Source organism: Hoplias malabaricus, chromosome 1 (assembly GCF_029633855.1).
Source record: "Hoplias malabaricus isolate fHopMal1 chromosome 1, fHopMal1.hap1, whole genome shotgun sequence".
Classification (NCBI taxonomy): Eukaryota; Metazoa; Chordata; class Actinopteri; order Characiformes; family Erythrinidae; genus Hoplias; species Hoplias malabaricus.
This window is the reverse complement of record NC_089800.1, coordinates 11,797,524-11,818,967: the sequence shown is the minus strand read 5'-3', so window position 1 is coordinate 11,818,967 and position 21,444 is coordinate 11,797,524. Positions and strand designations below refer to the sequence as shown.

Below are 21,444 nucleotides of genomic sequence, written 5' to 3'. Positions count from 1 at the left end.
AAACCCCCTCACTCCCCACTCCTGTTTGAGTTCATTCAGGAGCACTGCATCTTTTAACCTGGAATGTTTGAGCATGATGCGGAGTGTAGTTTGCAGTCAGTTCCACATTAAAAAACTGGAACAGTAACAGGAATAGAGCAACGTCATTATCTCTTTTCATGCTTTTCAACATTCTGAGCTCTATCTACCATCCAAAGGCCTCTAGATATTTTACTTGCATTTGGGGCCTGTTATTGGTTAATTTTCCTCTTCAACAGCTCCCCATGGAAATGCAGCTGGTGATATCTCAAAACACTGTCTTTAGCAGGAACAACAGACTTGGGAAAGCACATCAATGTCAGAAGTAACATTTAGTCTTGTTTACTCATAGTGTATTCATGTGTTTTATTTGTTAGGACTGAAAGCAGATGTGCACATCAGTTCAGAGAGATCAGTAGAGTTTGATGGTTCCTTGTTGGCCCATCCAGCTCTCTCTGAATTCTTTCGTCATCCACTATTCCAAGGAGTGTCTGGACCTCTTCGAAAGTCCATGATGTGATGTGATCTCTACTGTAGCTTGTAAATTAAAGAGATGACAAAATTGTGCTGGGGGTCTGCGTTTCATCATGATTGAGAACTCTCTCTGGCCATTGAGTGATCTGCAAGGTTTACACGTCAAGTTTCCCAAGTCTGTTGTTTAGTCCCTGCTTGGCTCACTTGGAATCAGGAAAAAGACAAACTGCCAAGTACCAAATTTGCCTAATGGGAAAACAACCATAGCAAAGAAAAGTATGGCGAACCAAGTAGAGAGTACATACCATGCAGTACCAAAATAGTGCCAAAAGTCCCCATGATCAGAACACACATGTTCACCAGTCACAGACATCAGAATCGGTTTCCTATTGATTTGTGCAGCATTTATGAACAGTTCTGCTTTTGAAGAAAATCACGTAGGTTTGATATTTATGTGAGGCAATTTAAAAGGGAAAATCAGTATTGTAAGTATTGATCACTTCAGTATCGATCCACTTGCTTCTATTGGTCTTTTCTCTCAGTGTAGCTCGTTTCTGAAGAAAGTGGAGGGCCTATATTTTTATCATTGTCACATCACTTCCAGCAGGCATTCCTCGCCACTGTCTGCCAATCAGAGCCGCTCGCACCTTCTCCTGGCAGACTGTCAGAGAAATTTCCGGTGCAGCTTTCTATTCCGTATTTTCCTGTTACGACAGGACTGGCGGAGGGGTCCCGAGGCGATGAGCGCTAAGCTCCGGTTTCCACAGCGGAAAACACTCAGGGAGGCATTCTGTTCCACGTCCCGTTCGATTTGAATAATCTGCCATCTGAACCCAAAGCTCTGTGGCAGCTCCCGGCTTTGTGTTTCATTTTTGTGACAGTGTCTTTTTCCTTTTCTATCATTTAACACTCTCACACACACACAAACACATATGCAGGCACATTGTTCCAGGGTGCAGAGACTCTGTCCTTGAGATCTTGGGGGGCGCTTATTGTTTTCTGCCAAACTTGATTCACTCAATACTTTTTTACATTCCCTTATTTAATTATTTATTTTTGTTCTTTTCTTCTCCTTGGACATGAGGCCTTGTAGGGCTCTAAAATTCACTCTCAGTGTAGTAACACAACCTTGACGATAATACTCATAATAGAGAATAGGTCATGATGTAAAATATACAAGGTAAAATTTAGGGAAATTCTGGGACAATACGAGAAACCCATCTAGTACATGACATTTTATATTTGAGCTTTTGTTGCTTCAATAAACATGATGTGGCCTTCAGATTTGTGCGTAGAGAGCTTTATGGAATGGGTTTTCAAGGTTGAGCAGCTGCATTCAAGCCTTAAATCACCAAGCACAATGAATTCCTCTGAATTGAGGAATCACCTTTCTCTATCTGGCGGTCAGATGGACAAGTCTGGGTTTGGCGGTTGCCAGGAGAATGGTACTTGTCTGAAAGTGTAAAGTTTGGTTAAGGGAGGGGATTATGGTGGGGTTGTTTTTCAGGAGGTGGGCTTGGCTCATAGTTCCAGGGAAAGGAACTCTTAATGCTTCAGCATATCAAGAGATTTTAGACAATTTTATGCTCCCAATTTTGTGGGAACAGTTTGGGGATGGCCCCTTCCTGTTCCAACATGACTGTGCACCTGTGCACAAGGCAAGGTCCTTAAAGACATGGATGAGCAAGTTTGGCGTGGAAGAACTTTACTACATCAGCTCGGCACACCACATTTGGGATAATTTAGAGCAGAGACTGTGAGGCCTTCTCATCCAAAAATCAGGGTCTGACCTCACAAATGCGCTTCTGGAAGAATGGTCAAAAATTTCCATAAACCCAGCAGGAGCAGCAGTGATGCTGAGGGCTTTAAAAACTCCAACAGCACTGCTGTATCTGATCGACTCCTACCAGCACGACACACACTAATACAGCAGCAGCATGTCAGTGTCACGGCAGCGCTGAGAATGATCCATGGGGTCTAGATCATTGGACTAACCTGTAATTGTAGAACTACAAAGTGCTCCTGTAGGGTCAGTGGAGCTGATTAAATGAACAATTAGTGTAGATGCAAGGCAGGTGTTCCTAATCCAGTGATGGTCATTGTCTAGTTTTATTTATTCATTTAAATATGCCATGTTGATGAGTATAGTCATATCAGAAGTGGGTACTCTGTTCTCCTCCAAGTGTGTTGAACTATGACATTGTAATCTTGGTGATGACTATGTTGTCAGTAAATGAAGTGTAGTGATATGCATCATGCCTAATGCACATTCCTTTACAATAATTCAGGCAAAGACATACACTTACGTTAAGCAAGACAAATTCAGCAGTACTCCTAAACACAGCCCCAGAAATGAAGCGTGTACTTGTCTCATTTCCTACTATTTATTTTTATGGAACATTGTAAATGACCCTGTCCAGCTCCTCTGGGCGATAATGCTGTGTTTGAGGTTCTGAGCTCTTTCTTGAGTTACTGAACCTGAACCTACTGAACCTACACTTCTTTGGTTCCAGCTGGGAACTAATTGTTCTGGTTCGCAAACCAGTTTATGTTGGTGGAAACATGCCGAACGGTTCCAAATTTAGCTCACGAAGTGGAACTGTCCCTGTTCCTTGTTGGAAAAGCACAATGTGAAATATGGGTGAACTAACAGTTCCTACTCGCACATGCATGTTTCAACATTAGGAGTCAGTCATTCAGTCAGTAAGAGAATAATGCCTCTTCTAGGTCGGACCGCCTACCGATCAAGTGCAAAGACTTTATAGATTGTACCATACCAACTGAAATTACCCAGCCTAGTGTACACATCCTCCGAATTCAGTGGTACAGTCATTTTAAATGGAGAGACAGAACAAGAATGTTTCTATTTATATAACTCTGTCACTACGGAGCACAGAAAAAGACTTTAGAATAATTGCTATCATTATTGCCAAGCAGAACCTCAGCATATCAGTTTCATCAGCTGCCTTACGGTCAATTTACAGAAAATAAAGGTTTTTGCCGAAAGTAAAGCCAGCATTATTGCTATTACTGAGGTCAATTCAAAAAGGACTGCATCCCGCTGACTGTGAGCGCTCCCCCATTCTAGAGCTATTACTGAGCAGAAGTTAAAAACACTAAAAGGTGACTGAGTGCGTTAACGGTTAAAGGAAGAAAGAGGAAAATATCAAGTGCAGTTAACTTCCAACAGCAAAGATGTCTCACATTTATAAAACTTAGTGTGTCTCTGCAAATTCGTGGGCTTCCTGCCACATGCTCAGCATGTGCAAATGTGCCCAGACTTTCACACTGGTTGCATTACACATAAATAGAGGTGGGTAATAACTAGTGATATTTACTTGTGTAACGTGTTGGTAAGGTTTGTACTGTGCTGAGAATTTTTTACACTGTAATATTTGAGCTCTACTCTGGAGCAGCTGCATATGAGGATAAGCCCACCATGCCCAATTCCAAGTATCACAGAGAAGTGTATAAAACTCCCCAAACTCCCAGCTGTGTTTCAGTGTAATTACTCTTTGGAAGCTGCTCTACACACCTCTGAACACTGAGGGAAAGAAAAACGAAAACACAAACTTCAAATCCCAGCACCCAATTCTTGCTGTTGGAGTTTCATAAGCAGGTCTTTTTTTTCCCCTGTAGTTTTCTTGGCAGAAACTTTGAAAGTGAGCTCTAGTTGAACAAGTGCTACTCCAACGATATACAGCTCCTCTACTGAAGAGCCCTCACTGAACAGCTTCTCCAGAAACTGCTCTCCAAAATGCTTATCGGAGCCTTGGCTGAGGCCATCAACATATAAATACACCTGGAGACAGCTATGGATTAGCATACTGATTAGAGCAGAGCCTCTGATGTGGTGAAGGAAGCTCTTTACAATGCTCAGGAGCTCATATCTCAGCATCACAAGCAACTGCATTAACATGGATCAGAAACTGAGAAAGATCAGAGCCTCGTTTCCAGTTCACTGATGAAAACTGACAAAACACACCACAGGTCTGAGGGTACAAAATTTACATCAGAATAAAACACGGTCAGAAAAATATGTATATATGTATATATTTACTAAAGGTACATATAGTGTAAATGGACTTTTAAAGGTACAACAGTGGTTTAAAGTCCAGTTGTGTTCCCTAAGGAACCAGAAGGAGAGATGAATAGTTGTAAGATTTAATTACAGACCTCTGTAAAATCAAAAGGACATAAGTCCTGGGGCATAGGAAATCAAAACAATTTTAAGGTTTACAACTATAATTAAATAAGGTACAACTGTGTAACATTAACGGTACTGTGACAGTTTTTCTGACAGTGTACATCCTGTCCACTAGACGCCAGCTTCTTGGTTGTTTCCTAACATGTCAAAATACTTGGATTGCCCTTGACGTTTTTAAACAATCCCAGAATTAAATTTACTTACCTAGTGGGGACATCTCAGGGACTCCTGCGGTGTAGGGTCCATCTGGAAACTTGGGTTCATTGTCGTTGATGTCCTGCACCTTCACTATAAACTCAGACTCATCCTCCACTGGGATGTTGGTTTCACGGTCCACCGCTTGAGCCCTCAGGGTGTAGTATCCCTTCTCTTCTCGGTCCAGGCGCTTCGTGGCGTGGATGTCCCCTGTGTTTTCGTCGATGGTGAAGATGGAGGATGCTCCTTCACCGGTCAAGACGTACTTCACGTTTCCATTTCCCTTATCCATGTCCGAGTGCAGCTGGGAAGAGGAGGAGGTGAAGGAAAATGGCAGAGTCAGAGGCTAAGAACTTTGAAACACTTCAGGAGAGATGTTCTGTGACAAAAAATGACTAGAAATTAGAATGGAAATGTGAAAAAAATACACTGACATTCACCAAGTGTCAAAAACAGAGAGGAATGTACAGGCACCATGAGGTTTCACTGAGCTGTGAAGAAACGCAGCATGTTTAAGTGATGCATTTACAAAGTAGAAAACACACTGGATTACAAGGTCACATTAATGCTTTATTACAGGATAAAAACAAGCCAACACCTATGTAGCAATGCTGTCAAAGAAGTAGTCTCTTTTAATTCAATAGCTCTACTTCACTGGAAAACAGACATCATTATACTGACACCTATTGGCCTGGATGTATCATAGATCACACTGCCTCTTCTATGGATCATAAACTCATTACTTCAGGGACTCCAAAGCACTTTAATTCATTCTCTTATATGAACTGATCTTTATAGAACAGAATAAATAATCATTTTCATAACCTACTGTGTGCTACTTTATGTTGGTACAAATGACTGACTGCTCCTTTATGATTCAGACTTAATCTACAGTGGCTTTTCAGAATATATCACACTGAAATGAGAAATATTTCAGATTTTGTTTTTTTCCCCTATGGCACCAATCTGTTTATAAAACTATGAACAGAAGACTGAAAGGTGCACTCAGTGATATGCACTTGTGTCTGCTACTCTTCCACTGCCCTGAGTCAAACCTTCAGTGAGTCATCTCAAGAGAGGGAAGACACTGAAGTACTGAGGGACAGTATTTATAGCAACACCATTGTCTCACAATATGTTGTTGTGCTGATAGTTTTTATTTCAGAAAAAGGAAAGGAATGGGTGTGGATCCTCTAACTACATAATAATAAAGCATTCAATAATACCCCTTCAGGAACACAAGCAGAGGGAAATTATATATAAATGATTCCACTAAAATAACTGATTAGATAAGTAGATGTCGATAAGTAGCGGCCCAGCTATTCATAGCATTTCTACATTGATTCGTTATGATTCATAGTTGTTTTTAATCCCTAAGTGAAGTTTCACCAAAACAAAACAAGCTCTCTGTTATTTCCCCCAAAAAGCAATCACGAGAACAGTGCTAGGTTCCAGGTAGGCTCTGGACTCACCGAGACCCTGAACTGGATAAGCTGTTACGGACTGAACAGTGTTATAAACAGCTGTCACACAGGAGGAAACCGTTTCTAAACTTAGCTTTAGTGTTATATTTCCTTCCCACTTATTAACTTCACTTGATTAATTCACACTTATATCCGCAAAAGGCAGACTACTTTGTACTATTTTGTACACACTTTATAAATCCTGAAAATGGATTAAACTAGATGTAATATCTTGTTTTTAAGCACTTTTTCGATCTGGCTTGCAAGTTACACAAAATGATTCATATAAAACTTTATTAAAATTCCAGTGTTTACAATGATAAACTTAATTTATATATATACATGGTCCAAAACACATGTTGGCAGATGGACTGGCGACTCAAAAGTGTCCTTAGGTGTGAGTGAGTGAGTGTGTGTGTGTGTGTCGCCCTGTGAAGGACTCAGGGGCCCTCCAGGGTGTGTTCACACGTTGCGCCCGTTGCGCACACAAAGCTTGAGCTACACAACTCTATGGTCTGTAGCACCGTTGTCTAATTCTTCTCTTCATGATGCAGCACACCGATCTGGACTGCAGGCAGGTCACAGAAGCTCACGCACTCTATGTCATCAAAGCCATGCTGTTGTAACTCATGCCTGGGAAAAGGTGTCATTTTGACGGCAGGATGTGCCTTTCCAAAATACTAATATCATACAATAATACTAATACACCTGTGCTGTGGGTACTGATCCTGTGCCATCAAAGATGCAGGTTTTGGCTCTTTTCATTGGTAACCGTCAGGATGGTCTTTTCTTCTTTGGCATGTAAAATCCAATGTCCATTTTTTTTGTGCTCAAAGTTGATAAATGGGTTCTTTTTTGCATGGTGCAGTTTTAGGATGCATTTCTTGATGCAGCAGCAGACTGTGGTAAGAGACAATAATTTTCCAAAATGCTCCTACACTGCAAAAAATTTGTTAAGCAATAAATCATGACAACATCTTTTTGTCACTTACCTTAACTTATCAAATTAAGCTTTATGCTTTCAACTGGATTTTATGAGTGTTCATATTATTTGGGGGATTTATTTTCATTGTTGTGTGCAGTGAGGGTGGGAGTAATATATGGATTGTTTACTGGTGTTTGGGCCAATTGGGTCTTTCTTTGTAGCGAGAACTGTATTTTGTCCAAAGCCTCACCCTCAGGGTGAAACACAGCAGCTTTCATGAGGTTCCGGCTGAGTCTCTTTAAACACCACGCCCAAATGCTGCCTGTCGCTTCTTCTTATTCTCTGATGTTCTATACAGAGAGTTTTAATAAAGTGTGTTAAAGGCAGTGATGAAGACAGATAGTTCTTCTTGACACCGGTCGTCACAAAAATTAAATTTAAGAAAAGTAATGATATTACTTTAAACTTAAATACAGATGTTGAATGGAAAAATTCCACGACTTTCAACGACTTTCAATGTAGGCAGTTAAATTGAAACAACAATCAGTTTAAATTCAAATCAACTTGAAGAAAGGAATTCACAGCCAAACGTGGCTTAAAGTCATGAGCTGAAATAAATAATCATTCTATTTTGATTTAACTTCAGATTTTTGAGGCAGCTTTTGAACTTACATTTTTGAGTTGAAGCTGGTGAAATATTTTACATTGTGAGCCTATGGGGCTAAGGGGGGGCTAAGAAAGTATGCAGAGCAATGGGTGGACACACACACACACACAGACAGTTTGGATTTAAAAATGTGAAAATGTCATGTAGCTATACAGTTGCTTGTCTTGCAGAAATGGAAATGCTGGCTCTATTTAAGGATATGTTTCTGTTAGCAATGGAGAAGGGGGTGTCAAGGGGTGAATGGAAAAGAACCCTCTCCGCAAATCAATGCTGACACTCTGAGACGCTCAGTATGTAAACAGGCCTGGAGGAGAGATCTCATGACGCGCTCCACTGTCTGTTTACTTTCCACCTGAAGTGATGGGTGAAGATTCAGAGGCTACAAGTGTCACCAACACATCTCTCTGCTTCCTCAAAGTTCGTGGTACCTCCTCACCTTGTGCTTTTTACTCTTGAACCTTCAGGAATATAGGAACTACATATATCCTCAGGTTCATGAGGAACTCTACTTCATTCTAGATAGTTATGAATGAAAATAAAGTTAAGGACACCATGTTCAATGCCAGCTAAGCATAACTGATATAAAGGTTATACCAATGAGATCTGAAACTCAATGTGGACATATCTACTCATAGTTGGGCTTTCCCTGTTTACCTGACTTCTAAGAAATCAGCATAGTGTAATGAAACAAAGAGAATTATTCAAAGTTTATTTACAGTCAACATGTAACCAAGTATGAAACAGATATAAAACATGGTTTTATACCCATCTGGTCAGCATTAGGTTTTGAGCATGGTGACTTTAGGCTCATGTGCTGCTGCTCCAAAGTGTCACATTTCTATAGAGCAGCGGTATTTAATTAAAGTTCATTCAAGGTCCAGTCAGAGAAAATTTCCTGAAGATAAGATCCAGAACATCATAATGTCTAACCTGCATTATGATAAGTTCCTTAAATCAAATCAAATTACAATTACAGCTATAATTCAATATATTTCAACAATATTTGTCAGTTTTCACATGGAATTACATGAAATATAAACAACAAATACTGTAAATAAAATGTTCATTCCTCATTTTAAGTAAAATTCCAAAACAAAACCATGCTTTTGAAAAAATAAAAATATACATATTAATATTTAAGTTGCCTAAAGACTTGTATGTACTCGTATGCATGTATAATCGTGTGTACACTCCTCCATTCACTGCATAATGTTTGATTGATCATTGTGGTATTTGGACAAAACCATGTCATAACACTGTTTAAAATAGATGAATTCAAAGTATGTCTATACAAAGTGGATGTATAGAATCAATCAGTCACAGTCACATCATAGAGGACAAGGAATATTTATTGGGCTGGTGAGCTTTCTTCTTGCTTATTAATGTAGACAGACATAATGTATTACTTATTTCTACAGTCGCAGCAGTAGCAGAGGAACACTCCCTCTGTAATGCTAACAGCAGAGCAGAGTGTAATCAGTTCTTGTTTTCTATTGCAATTAATAATTCCAAAACCAACAAACATCATTCAACGGTTTACATATGGTGTCAGTGCTATACAGAGGTGTGAATATAAAGTTATCACAACAGGACAATGTTGTTGAATGATGAAAAATATCCAAACAAAAAACTGTATCATGTCCAAATATTAATTAAAAGTCTGAATACATGTGGCCAGTGCATATATAAACCCTACAATCACAACACAGAATCTACACTTAAATGTTCAGTTCATACTTTGAGCTACTTGTTAGGATTAAAATAAGGGTCAAGGCAAACTATTAAGACCACTTTTTTTTTTACTTGGGGATTCCAGATATCCACATGTCTGTCACACACAATCTGCAAATACCTGGATTGGTCTTTCAATAAAATATTTATGTTTCCACAATGACACCAGGTTTAATCTGAGAGTATTATAATAAGATTAGCGCATATTTTAATTCATTATGATAGAAATATTTAACTAGTAAGGGATACACATATACTAGTTGCAGTACAAAATAAAACTTATTAAGTATATTTATATAAACTTAAAACTGGCCTAGTACCAAGAAATTCTGAAAAAGTATACTTACTATAATAGTATATTACTAATATATTGATATTGTTAGACTTACTGCATAAAACATATTTGAGAAATATATTTCAACTTTACACATTTTCAAATTAAAAAGAATGAACTATAAGTATATTTTTTGTGTTTGTTAGATTTTTGTTTGTTTGTTTGTTTTGTAAAGGTACTGTACTTCAGTCCAATCAGCTGAGAAACCTCAGTTGTCAGTTGAAAGTGTAATATCTGGACAACTGTCCTGCATAAATGTGTTTTTCCCTTCTTATAAATGGGTATGTTTACAGTCTTCACTTTTTCAGAGAGTGTTAACTGTTGGTTATCAGCATGTTGGGATTTTTTTGCCAGTGCTGGCAAGGGAAATTGTGACATTTTAATTAATATGCAGACACTTTCCTTGTTGAACGTCCCAGCAATTACACGAGCACGACAGCGAACGTGGCGCAGTACAAGCTGCAATACATTTTGTATTCTTTTTCCCCACACAGCACTGCTCCCTGGAGCTTTCTGAATTCAACGATGGTTGAATATATACATACTTGTATGTATGTATTATATATATAAATAATGTAATGATATATATATATATATATATATTAAATCATTACATTTTATATGTATTTATTTATTTATATATATATATATATATACATATATGTAAAAGTTTTAGTCTTTGTATCTCATTGTTCCCCCAGGGTGGTGGAGCTCAGTTTTTTTTTTTCTTTTTCTGACTCTACACCCTTTTCTTGTCAAGCAAAAAAACACAAAATCCATACCCACAAGCATTCACCAGCGAATGAGACTGGCAGCCATTCTCCCAACCAGGCTGCTCAACATACCCCCTTAAATCAACAATCGCCGGCAGAAAATAAATAAATAAATATATAAATAAATAAAAAGTACGCTACTTCCACTGTACTCCAAACATAGCCCAGAATACAATGCCCTTGAAAAGGCAGAGGCTTTATTTTTGTTGTTGATGTTGTTGCTTTTTCAGAAGTACAGTGCAACCACGAAGGCATCTGAAGAAGCAAATAACCTGAATTTAAACCTACTCTAAGATTTCAGAACATTCAGCAGGAGAAACACTGAAAGATACACCAATCAATGCAGCCGCGGGTGGGAGCTGGCTGGTTTTCTTTATGAAGCAGAATTTGAGGGGGTTTTCTTTACCTCATAGAACTGACTTATGTTTCGGCTGACTGTGTAGACTTGTGTTGAAAGTTGGCATTTCAATCAAAATTCAAAATTTGAAAATGCGAAAAGAAAAAAAAACAGAGAAGGCTTGTACCACTTGTAGGAATGCTCAGGATGCAAGAAATATACAAAATAGGCTTGCGCCACCAGTTTGAACACACAAGGTGCTGAGTGAAGTCCTTGGACCTAGGATCCAAGCTGGGATTTTAATGTGACCAGCTGGTATGACCGGCCAAGTAAAATCCTGGCCTGGAACCTGGATCAAAATTTGTGCGCATAATCGTTCAGTTAAATTTGAAATGTATACATTTACATTCTCTGCTTAAATTTATCCAACAACCTTGATCTATTCTCTGTGCAATTGACTTTTGATTGATTTTTTGATTGTTTTTTTTACTGTGGAAATGTAGTCCACAATGAAAGAGTTCATACTAACAGTACACTTTCAAGGACTATATTTTAAAGCTACAAAATTAAATAAAAAAATAAAAAAAATGGAAATATGAATTTGGCCGAGCACACAGGTCATAACTGAGCCATCGGAAAAAATCATCTATTTAAGTTCATCTTTTATTTCATGGCTTCTTGCTGTGAAGGATATTGCATGGACTTCAAATAATGAAGCAAATTGTGCTGTTTTATTCACACGCATTGAATCGACTTTTGGAATACATCAACATATTTACTTTTATTAAGGATTTTAAATCTGACTATAGGACAATATTGGTATTGATCCATTATTGGGTTTCAGTGTTGATCTAATAGCAACAGGAAATGTTGAATAGGAAATCAGAGGTGAGAAAATAGGAGTTCACGTCAGATTTCATAATGCAGTACTAAGTCTAATGTCCAGAGCATTTTTATAAATATTAAATTTAAATAAGCAACATACATAAGAAAAATGACCGGAATTCCACAAACTGGATGATATGGACTCCTGGAAGACCATTACAACTGCCTCCATGTTATAAACAGCGCCACCAGCTCTGAGAAACAGGAGAGATTAAAGCTCTGCCTTTGTTTCAGACCTGAAGTGTTTTCATCAATCCTGCCAGAAAACTCAGCACTGTGGGGGTTAATGAATGCATGAATGTCAAAAAGCCCAGGTAAAGTTCTTTTGGTGATTATATTTTTTTCAGAATTGCAGGTCCGGCTTCATACGCAATCATAAGCCACACTGAACTCTCCCCAAAGACTTTTGAGTTCACCTCCCCATTTCAGCCTCTATGGGCGGGGTCCGTACTAGCAAATTACTGTTAATCTGTAGTCTATCAGGCGTATAAAAAAGTCTTAGCTTTTGTTGTGTAATGTATAACTGTAAATCAAAATCCAACATTCTCCTGCTCTTTTGTCATTTTATGTTAACAGTTGCATAGTATAAAAAAGACAATTGTCTTTTTATTCAACAATAATTAACCTAAAATAAAGAAAAAGGTGAGCGAGAAGGATTTATTGGTCACTGCATTCATCACTGAGTTCTATCAGGATAAAGCATAAAGGCATGTGCATTGATTTGATTTGTTCTTGGGGATAATATTGTGTCTAAATGTATGTGTGTGTTTTCGTGTAGACGATTTAAAGATGGTGATTTTGATGTTACTGTTTGTGAATATAGAGAATTAATATTTCATTTATATTTAGTTATTTATTTAATAAAATGAGAGTTGTCATTACACAACAGTTACCATGAAATGACAAACCAGCAGGAGACTGTTTGAATTTTTAATTCAATTATACATTACAATAAAATGATTTAATATTCTCATATTAACAGTCTCTTGTGATCATGTGTAAATATGATAAATATTTGTTCTCTGTGATTTCTCCAAGATTTTATAGTGTCCTTAGGTACCTTGAAATGTGCTCATAAATCAAATGTTATTAGAATAACAATTATTATTGAGATTTTGGAAATGAATGGAATGTTAAGAAACAAAAATGACAAAACTAATTTTGGAGAATTTTTAAGAATAATATGAAGTGTATATTTGAAACAATATGGTAAAGTAAATGGAAATAGAATAGACATGGTAGTAGCAAAACCAAGCTAATTTACTAGGCACACATTGCACCATTGTTATAGTTACACCTGGTGTAAATATGTGTCCTTGAAGGGTACAGCAATTGTGCTGGGTGTGTAATCTCTCCTGTAAATTGTGATTATGGAGTGGTTGAGAAATTTTAAGTTTGAGCTTGGTTCTGTTACATTTAGAGTCAGAAGTCTCCACATAAAAAAGACTCATATAATGCTTCCAACTGTTCTTCAAGGATCCATCTCAAGATCTGTTTTGATTTCAGCTTTGATTCTCAAGGTGAAACTATGCCACCTCTGTGAGGTACACGTCTTTGAGAACATTACTGAGGGGTCAGAGGGTCATGTCCAACAAAAGTGCGTAATGCTACACCGACTATTATTCCTATGCCTTGGCTTTGTTACATAAATTGTCACCTTGCTTTGAAACTCTGCCGAGCTTATTCGCTTGATTGTATTACACTTCAAACTCCATTTGCGTTCAGCAATTTTAGCAGAAAAGGGCTTTACTTTAAATCATCTCATCTGTGCTGTTCTGAAAATCTGCAAAAATTGCTGTACTTGATTCCACTGAATCACTTCAGAAAATTGTTGAGTGACTAACTTACAGAGGAGAGTGCATGCATTTCATAGTCAGGCCCTGCTAATGTCTGCTAATGTGTTAGTGCAGACAGCAGGGAAGCAGGGTCAGTGCGACCTCAGCCTCGGCTTAGGCCACTCTGTAAGTGAATATAAATGAAAACTAAATTCAGTTCCAAAACAGGTGCAAGAGTAAGTGAACATAAACAAAAACAGGAAGCAGTGATTAGTAACTCCCCTTTGATTCAGATTTTAATGAAAATGGCCCATTGTTTTTTTTTTTTCCAGCCTGGTCTCAGATTGTTCATATTTAATTGAAGAGGACATCTATGATTGTGTGGGAACACTGTTCTCTCTGATTTGTTCATGTTCTGAAGCTCCACATCTTTTAAGATGGAATAGTATATTTGAAGGAAATAAACAACTGTTTTATGAAGTTACTGTTTGAATTTCCACAGAAACTCATTTGTAACTTGAATCATTTAGTTTTGAAGCATTCTGTAATGCAGTTAGTCATCACCTTAAATGATTGGTAACAGCAAAAATAAAGTCAGTATTACCCAATGAAGCAGGAACAGAGTAATATCCTTATCTCCATTTAAGCTTTTCAATATTTGGAGTTCTCTCCATTGTCTAAAAATTCCAGATGCCTCTGCCATGAGGGGGGAGAGAGAGAGAGAGAGAGAGAGAGAGAGAGAGAGAGAGAGAGAAAGAGAGAGAGAGAGAAAAAGAGAGAGAGAGAGAGAGAGAGAGAGAAAAAGAGAGAGAGAGAGAGAGAGAGAGAGAGAGAGAGAGAGAGAGAGAAATAGTAAGAGAAAGCATGGCATACTGGATGGAGTCAGTTTTTGTTTTTTCTTTTCAATTAAAGACACTGGGGCTTTGTAAACACATTAGACCCGTTTCAAACATGCAAATAGACTGGAGAGCTAAATAGCATAGCAAAATTAGCTATGGTCTCCTGAATTTCAAGACTTTTGTAGTGCAACAAAAAATAAGTCAGCATTATCCACCTATGAGGCAGAAATGCTTTTCAATATTTTGAGGTTTCTGCACTTTCCAAATGCCTTCAGATGTCTTTTTTAACCCTAAGAATGCAACGGCTGGAGAGAACTCCAGAGCCAATTGGGACAAGATACTTTATATGTTTTCCATTTTCTGAGTCAGGGCTGAGTACAAACAATTGACCTTTTTTCTAGTACACAAACATTAGAGTGCTAGCAAATGGTGACTTCTGACTTTTATATAAATTGTATTGGATTAAAATTGGGTACATAAGTCAAACATATTTTTCAAAATGTCCTTTGCTCTTCCCAACTATAAACATAACCCTGACCCTAATCCCAAAACCCTAACCCTATCCTTCTACCATAAGAGTATCCAGTTCTTCTTTGAGTACATTAAGACAGGATGTGATGATTTAATGAAACAGTGCCACCAGTGGACAGGAGATTCTTGTCTTGTCTGTTATTTCGTGTTATTTAATTATCTGCATTTTTAGTTGTATATGCACTAATTCTCCGCAATCTTATTTCATTTATGAGCCCACCAGCTCTCTGTAGCTGAGTCTGGGACTCGGTTTATATTTAATCTTCATTTGTATTCATTGACAGGACTGTCAATAAGTATAACAGCAATTTCTTAACAGCGCACATACAGAATGAACACAGGCCTGGCTGGTTTCAGTTTGAATTAAATGTAACTTCCACATCGATGGAGCTGTGTGTAGGTGTACAGTGTAATTTACACTTGTGAGACACAAGATGAAGACCATACTGAGATATTTCCTTCAAATTATTGATCAAGAACACAGTCCAGAGTTCAGCTTGCCTTTTGATCTCCAAGGGCATTACTGAAAAGAGCAAAACCTGTGAAGTCAATGTCTAGGTCCGAGTTAACGTCTGTCTCATGACTGACTTCAGAACAGAAATAGACAGAAACATAGGTATCAGTTTCCATTGTCCAGTTTTGGCACGTCCAGTTCCAAAAAAGTGGGGCTGTATGTGAAATTACCAGGTAACGTCACAGTCAGAGAAACATAACTCCATGTTAAATCAGTACTCTTATTTCACTGCATTCAGTGGTTCCTCTTCTTAAACGTATTTTTGAGCTCTCACATAAACACGGGTCCAGCACTGTGATTCGAGATGCTCAGACAAGGGTGTAGGACAACCCTAAAGTCTTGGTACTCAATATAAGAACCAGCACATGTCAGTATGGCTGTTTTACTTATTTAGGCTCTTATTTAGAAAACTGACAGGGTGGTCTTAATTGTGTTTTCGTTGTCTTGAGAGAAAAAAAATGATGTGCTAATGCCCTGAAATAAAAAGTGCTTTTCATAATTCTGCCCACATTTAACTGCCTCCCATCCCAGATGTTTTGAAACATCTTACAAGCCTTGATTATTTAATGAATATTTGAATATTGAATGATGATTGAATTCAATATTTACAAAAACTAAAAAAAAAATTCAAGAACATCAAAACAGATGTGCATAATTCTTCTGTGCTAAGACATTTAACAAAGGCAATTATTTTATGATTATTAAGTGACCTCCTGTCAAGCTTAGTGTTAGGGTTAAGTTTAGGGTTAGAGTCAGGGTTAGGGGTGTATCCACTGTATTTACTAAGAGCAAGCTATATTTCATAAACATTGGAAGAATGTCTGCAATGGTCTATTTGCTAAATATTTACACATTTATTTTGTGACCAGACTGGATAAATGTGGTGTGTTTATGAGTTTGCATCAGTGTCAGACAGGAAACCTTGTAGTCGAATATAAGAAGTTGCAGTGGTTGGTATTTGTCACTAAATTATTTAAAGATGGGAAAAGTCTGAAGTAACCGAGTGAGGATTCTCCAGGAGTTTCCACAACATAAAGGCATTAAAGTGGAGAGAAAATGAGCTCCACTCTCGATTTATATCAGAAACAGCCACAGGTTTCTGTCCAGCCTTCCACTGTGAGAAGACAACTCAGCACTCGGCTTCTGAAAGGCTGCTAAGCTGCCATTAATATGCTACTTAGAGTATGTGCACTGCTTATAGTTAATTTGTAATTGGGATTAATTGGAAATTGCAACCAACTTCTAAGACTGAGATTAGGATTTTGAATGTGGACCAATGTCCTTGTGAATTATTTATTTATTTAGTTATTTTTTAGGTAAAAATAAGTCTTGTGAAAAGAATGGAAGCGGTGATTGAAACTGACAGTAAATAATGAAAAATGTAATATTATTTTTAGTTCTAGAATATCCATTGATTAATTCAATGTTCTGTCACAGTGGGTCCAGAGCCTACACATAATCACTGGGCACAAGGAAGGAAGACATGTCCGATGCATCTGGAGGAAACCCACACACACACAAGGAGAACACACCAAAACCTTCACAGACACAGAAAGCCAAGGACCCTGGAGCTGTGTGATAATTGTAGTTTACATTTGTACAGCAGGCCATTGTCCAAAAGCCTACATTAGACCTACATAGGCCCCATCTGGACCTATAGACACTTCTATAAATGGTTATTCCAATGGCTTTCAGTTGTTCTTTGATAATACAGGATTGTCTATAAGTTAAATACTGAAGGTTCACTACGAGGCAGTCCTTTAGATGTAATATGGCACATTTTGCAAATATAACAGAAACGATAAGAGTGGTTAAAAAGAGGCCGCTCCGAAGCAACAGCCAGAGTCCAGAATGCAGAGTTGCTGGGGCACACAAAGCTTCTTATCTTAAATTAGCCACAGGGCTCTTGTGATCGATATCAAATTGAGGGGGAATGAGAAGGAGAGAGGTAAAAAAACAGGATGAGAGGGAAAGAAAGAAAGGATGAGAGAGAGAGAGAGAGAGAGAGAGAGAGAGAGAGCGAGTGAGTGAGTGAGTGAGTGTAAGCACCACTTGGACACTTGGCTAAAAATCTAATATTGCAATTTAACATAGCCCAAATTTGAAAGCAGTGCAACTATCATTTTAATCAGGCAGCGAGTCGCAGGGAATTATCGCTTAAGTAAAATGTGAATAGCTCTTCCAAAAAAAAGAAAAGAAAAAGAAAAAGAAAACAAAAAAGGAGGATGATTCCAATCTGATTTCTTGTGAAATGTGAAATTGTGAAAGATCCATCTCCTCACCAGCAAATGTAAATAAAAAAGAGAGGCTGTAGTCAGTGAAATTGCAAGATTATTTAGCATTGAGCTGAGAGAAGGGAGAAGGGAGGAAAACTCACTCTCAGTAGGTTATGATTACTTTTCTACAGTTTTATTTCAATGGCTTATGATTAATTTTGCTGACGCACGCTTTCATTTCTGCAGAAATCATCCTTGATTAAACATCATACAATAATTAAATGGCCCATAGCATAGGTTTTTTTCCCCTTTATTTTATTTGGGATATATAAAGTTGATGCGTATTCGATTGTATTTCAACCATTTCAATACCTATTTCTAGGGTAAAATATTATGTAAATATGCTCAGTTCTTATTGGCTTCCCTGTTTAGTGACTAAATCTAATCTGGTAACACATTCAGGTGGACACCAGAGACAGAGTGAAAAGAATGAAGGTATGATTAGATATAGCCAATAGTCGTCTGCTACCTTGTCCAACTTTGTGGGACTGACCACAGTCCACAGATCCATACAGGTTTCCCCTCGAGGCAGTGGAAGCATGACAATGAAATGAACATGGGTTGTGTGTGTGTGTGTGTGAGAGAGAGAGAGAGAGAGAGAGTCACTCTGAATAACTCTTTCTGAATGATGACAGATAGAAAGCCATTCCATCAACAGCAACACAATAGAGAGCAGAGTAAAAAAAAATCCGGACACTAGACTGGAACACTGGTTGAAAGGTTGGTATTCACAAGTTGTCACTGGAGAAACAAAACCTTGCACCTCTGTTATTGTCATTTCTGACATTATTTGAAAATGCCATTTATATTGTTAAAGCATCATGTGGAATGGTTCCAGTAGAATTAATGCAAAGTGACTTGTTACATTAACCTGGGCTGAAAGGCAAAAATGTAATTTTGTTCCTTTTCAAAGAATGTGAAACATGCTGTAATTGTATTTGCACAGAGGTATGACAAGGTATTTACCCCAGCGGGTGAAAAGACAAATGATTAGGTGCAGCAGCAGGTCGCCATTTCAATGCATGGAAAGCAGTTAGGGGGTTTGTCTTAGTCAACAGCACTTCTGTCGTGGATGCTGAGGGAGGTTAAAGCACTGTTTAGTCATTTCTCCCTCCCCCATGGATCCTGACGGAACAATTGAAGCATCCTTTTGGCCACTGAATACAACATTAGATCTGGTTGGGCATGGAGGCATCCAGGTCCCATATGACATTCTGCAGCATATTTGCTGGGCCTGTAGATCCTGCGCACACCTAGGTTGCTGATCCCATAGCTGGTCACACAACTGCTTGATTGGTGATAAGTTTGGGGACCGGTCAGGCCAAGGAAGTGCTATATGACATCATTGCTTTCAACACCCCCTAACAGCTTGGTCAGAATGACCTAGATGACAGGTAATTCGTCGAAATGACCATCCAGCTTCTCTAAGTCCAATGAAGTGCCCTGTCACAAAGTCTTCAAGAGGAATTTCTAGTAGTCAACCATGTGTCACCAAGAGGTTCACTACCCAAATGTAGCCTCTGAGAGCCTTTTTATAGGGCAGCGGGTGGAAAGCAGTTTTACATGTCGGATCAGACCACACCTGTAATCATTTATGTATCCGCATGAGAGGTAACTGCATGTCGAGTTCTGCAGCAACACTGATTGCCTCATTATAACAGCACCTGTACAGGGGTGGGATAAATAAGGCAGCAAGTGAACAGACACTTCTTGTGATGTGATAGAAGCAGCAGAATCTGAGCGATTCTGACAAAACTGTGATGTTTATAATATTTTTGAAAGCGCATAGAATGTTCCCAGTGTACACTGGTCAGTACAAAATGGACCAAGGAGGGACAACAGGTGAACTGCCTACAAGGCCAGGGAAACCCAAAAGCTTGTTGATGTGCAAGGGGAGATAAGGCTAGCCTGTCTGTTCTGATCCCACAGAAGAGCTGCAGTAGAACAAGCTGCTGAAAAATGTATGCTGGCTCTGATAGAAAGTTGTTAGAACAGACTCTGTACTCCGGGGGTGATGGACCTCTGTTCAATTCCTTTGGGATGAGCTGGAGCGGTATCTGAGGTCTAAATGTAGCTTTACAACATTAGTACCTGACCTCAGTAATATTTATAAGGTTGAATGCAATCTTGTCCTCTCATCAATGCTCCAATAGCTGGCTTAAAAACAATCACAGAATAGGAGACCTGGTAGAAAAAGAGAGCGAGACATCCTCATAATATCCTTAGATTTCCTGACCCACCAAGGTAACCTGTTGCGGAGGAATCATTAGGGGTCACTGAGGGATGTCTGCAGTCGTTCCACTCTTGAGTGTGTATCAGAGGTCTAGAAACAGCTAGCAAAGGTGCGCGCTTCAGTTTAAAGGACAGGGGAGAGTTTAGGAGAGAGGGAAGAAATGCAATAGAGAAAGAGACAAAATAACACCCTTTAATATATGTTGTGATTAATCGTGTCCTCTCTTAAGACTGAAGCTTTACACAATGGTTATTTACAGGTAAAACTGAATCAAACAGTCATGAGGCCCTGTAAAAATAGTGAAGCATAGCAAGAAGTGGCCAAATTTGGTAAATGATAAATTAGCACTAAAAAATTTAATTCCTTAAATTCCTGCCTGGGCGGCGGTGGTGCAGCAGGTAGTGTTGCAGTCACACAGCTCCAGGGACCTGGAGGTTGTGGGTTCGATTCCTGCTCCGGGTGACTGTCTGTGAGGAGTGTGGTGTGTTCTCCCTGTGTCCGCATGGGTTTCCTCCGGGTGCTCCGGTTTCCTCCCACAGTCCAAAAACACACGTTGGTAGGTGGATTGGTGAATCAAAAGTGTCCGTAGGTGTGAGTGTGTCTGTGTTGCCCTGTGAAGGACTGGCGCCCCCTCCAGGGTGTATTCCCGCCTTGCACCCAATGATTCCAGGTAGGCTCTGGACGCACTGCGACCCTGAACTGGATAAGCGCTTACAGATAATGAATGAATGAATGAATGAATTCCTGCCTGCATTGAAATTAATTTGATCAACTCATTAATGCAGGGTTACATATAACATACTTGCTCACTCACAAACATACTCAGATTTATGAACTGTGGTCCCACATTCGGCATTTTGTCACTGTAACACATGACCTTTTTCTTTAAAATAATATTTTTCAAAAATTACAAAATTAAAAAGGTAGTGGGTAGAACTACTAGGAAAATTATGATTCAGTTGATTCACAGCCTTAGTTCTCTATTCTACTCTTCCTTCCCTCCCTTTTCATGATTGCATCCTTAGAATTTGACAAGGTTGAATTAAACAGTCATGACCACAGACATGTATGGCCTACTGCTCCTTAATTCTAGAAAGCACTGCTGTATAGTGTTAATCGCAATTATCACAAGGTTACACATTCACAGGCTTTTAATATTTCACAAATTCAAACCATCTCACACAAACACACAGTAAATCTATTCTTCTGAAAGTGTGTGTGTTGATCACTCACATTCACAGATGGAATGGCCATGCTCCTAAAGATC

The 21,444-nt window shown here is 38.6% G+C and overlaps 1 protein-coding gene across 1 annotated transcript in view; it reads right to left on the bottom strand.

Annotated features, from left to right (window-relative positions):
• The window catches only part of LOC136701676 (cadherin-7-like), a 144,778-nt gene that overhangs the window by 99,213 nt on the left and 24,121 nt on the right, over positions 1–21,444 (bottom strand). The window contains exon 2 of the mRNA XM_066676312.1: positions 4,904–5,198. Coding sequence (XP_066532409.1) covers positions 4,904–5,198 — 295 coding nt within the window. The remainder of the gene's footprint in view (positions 1–4,903; positions 5,199–21,444) is intronic.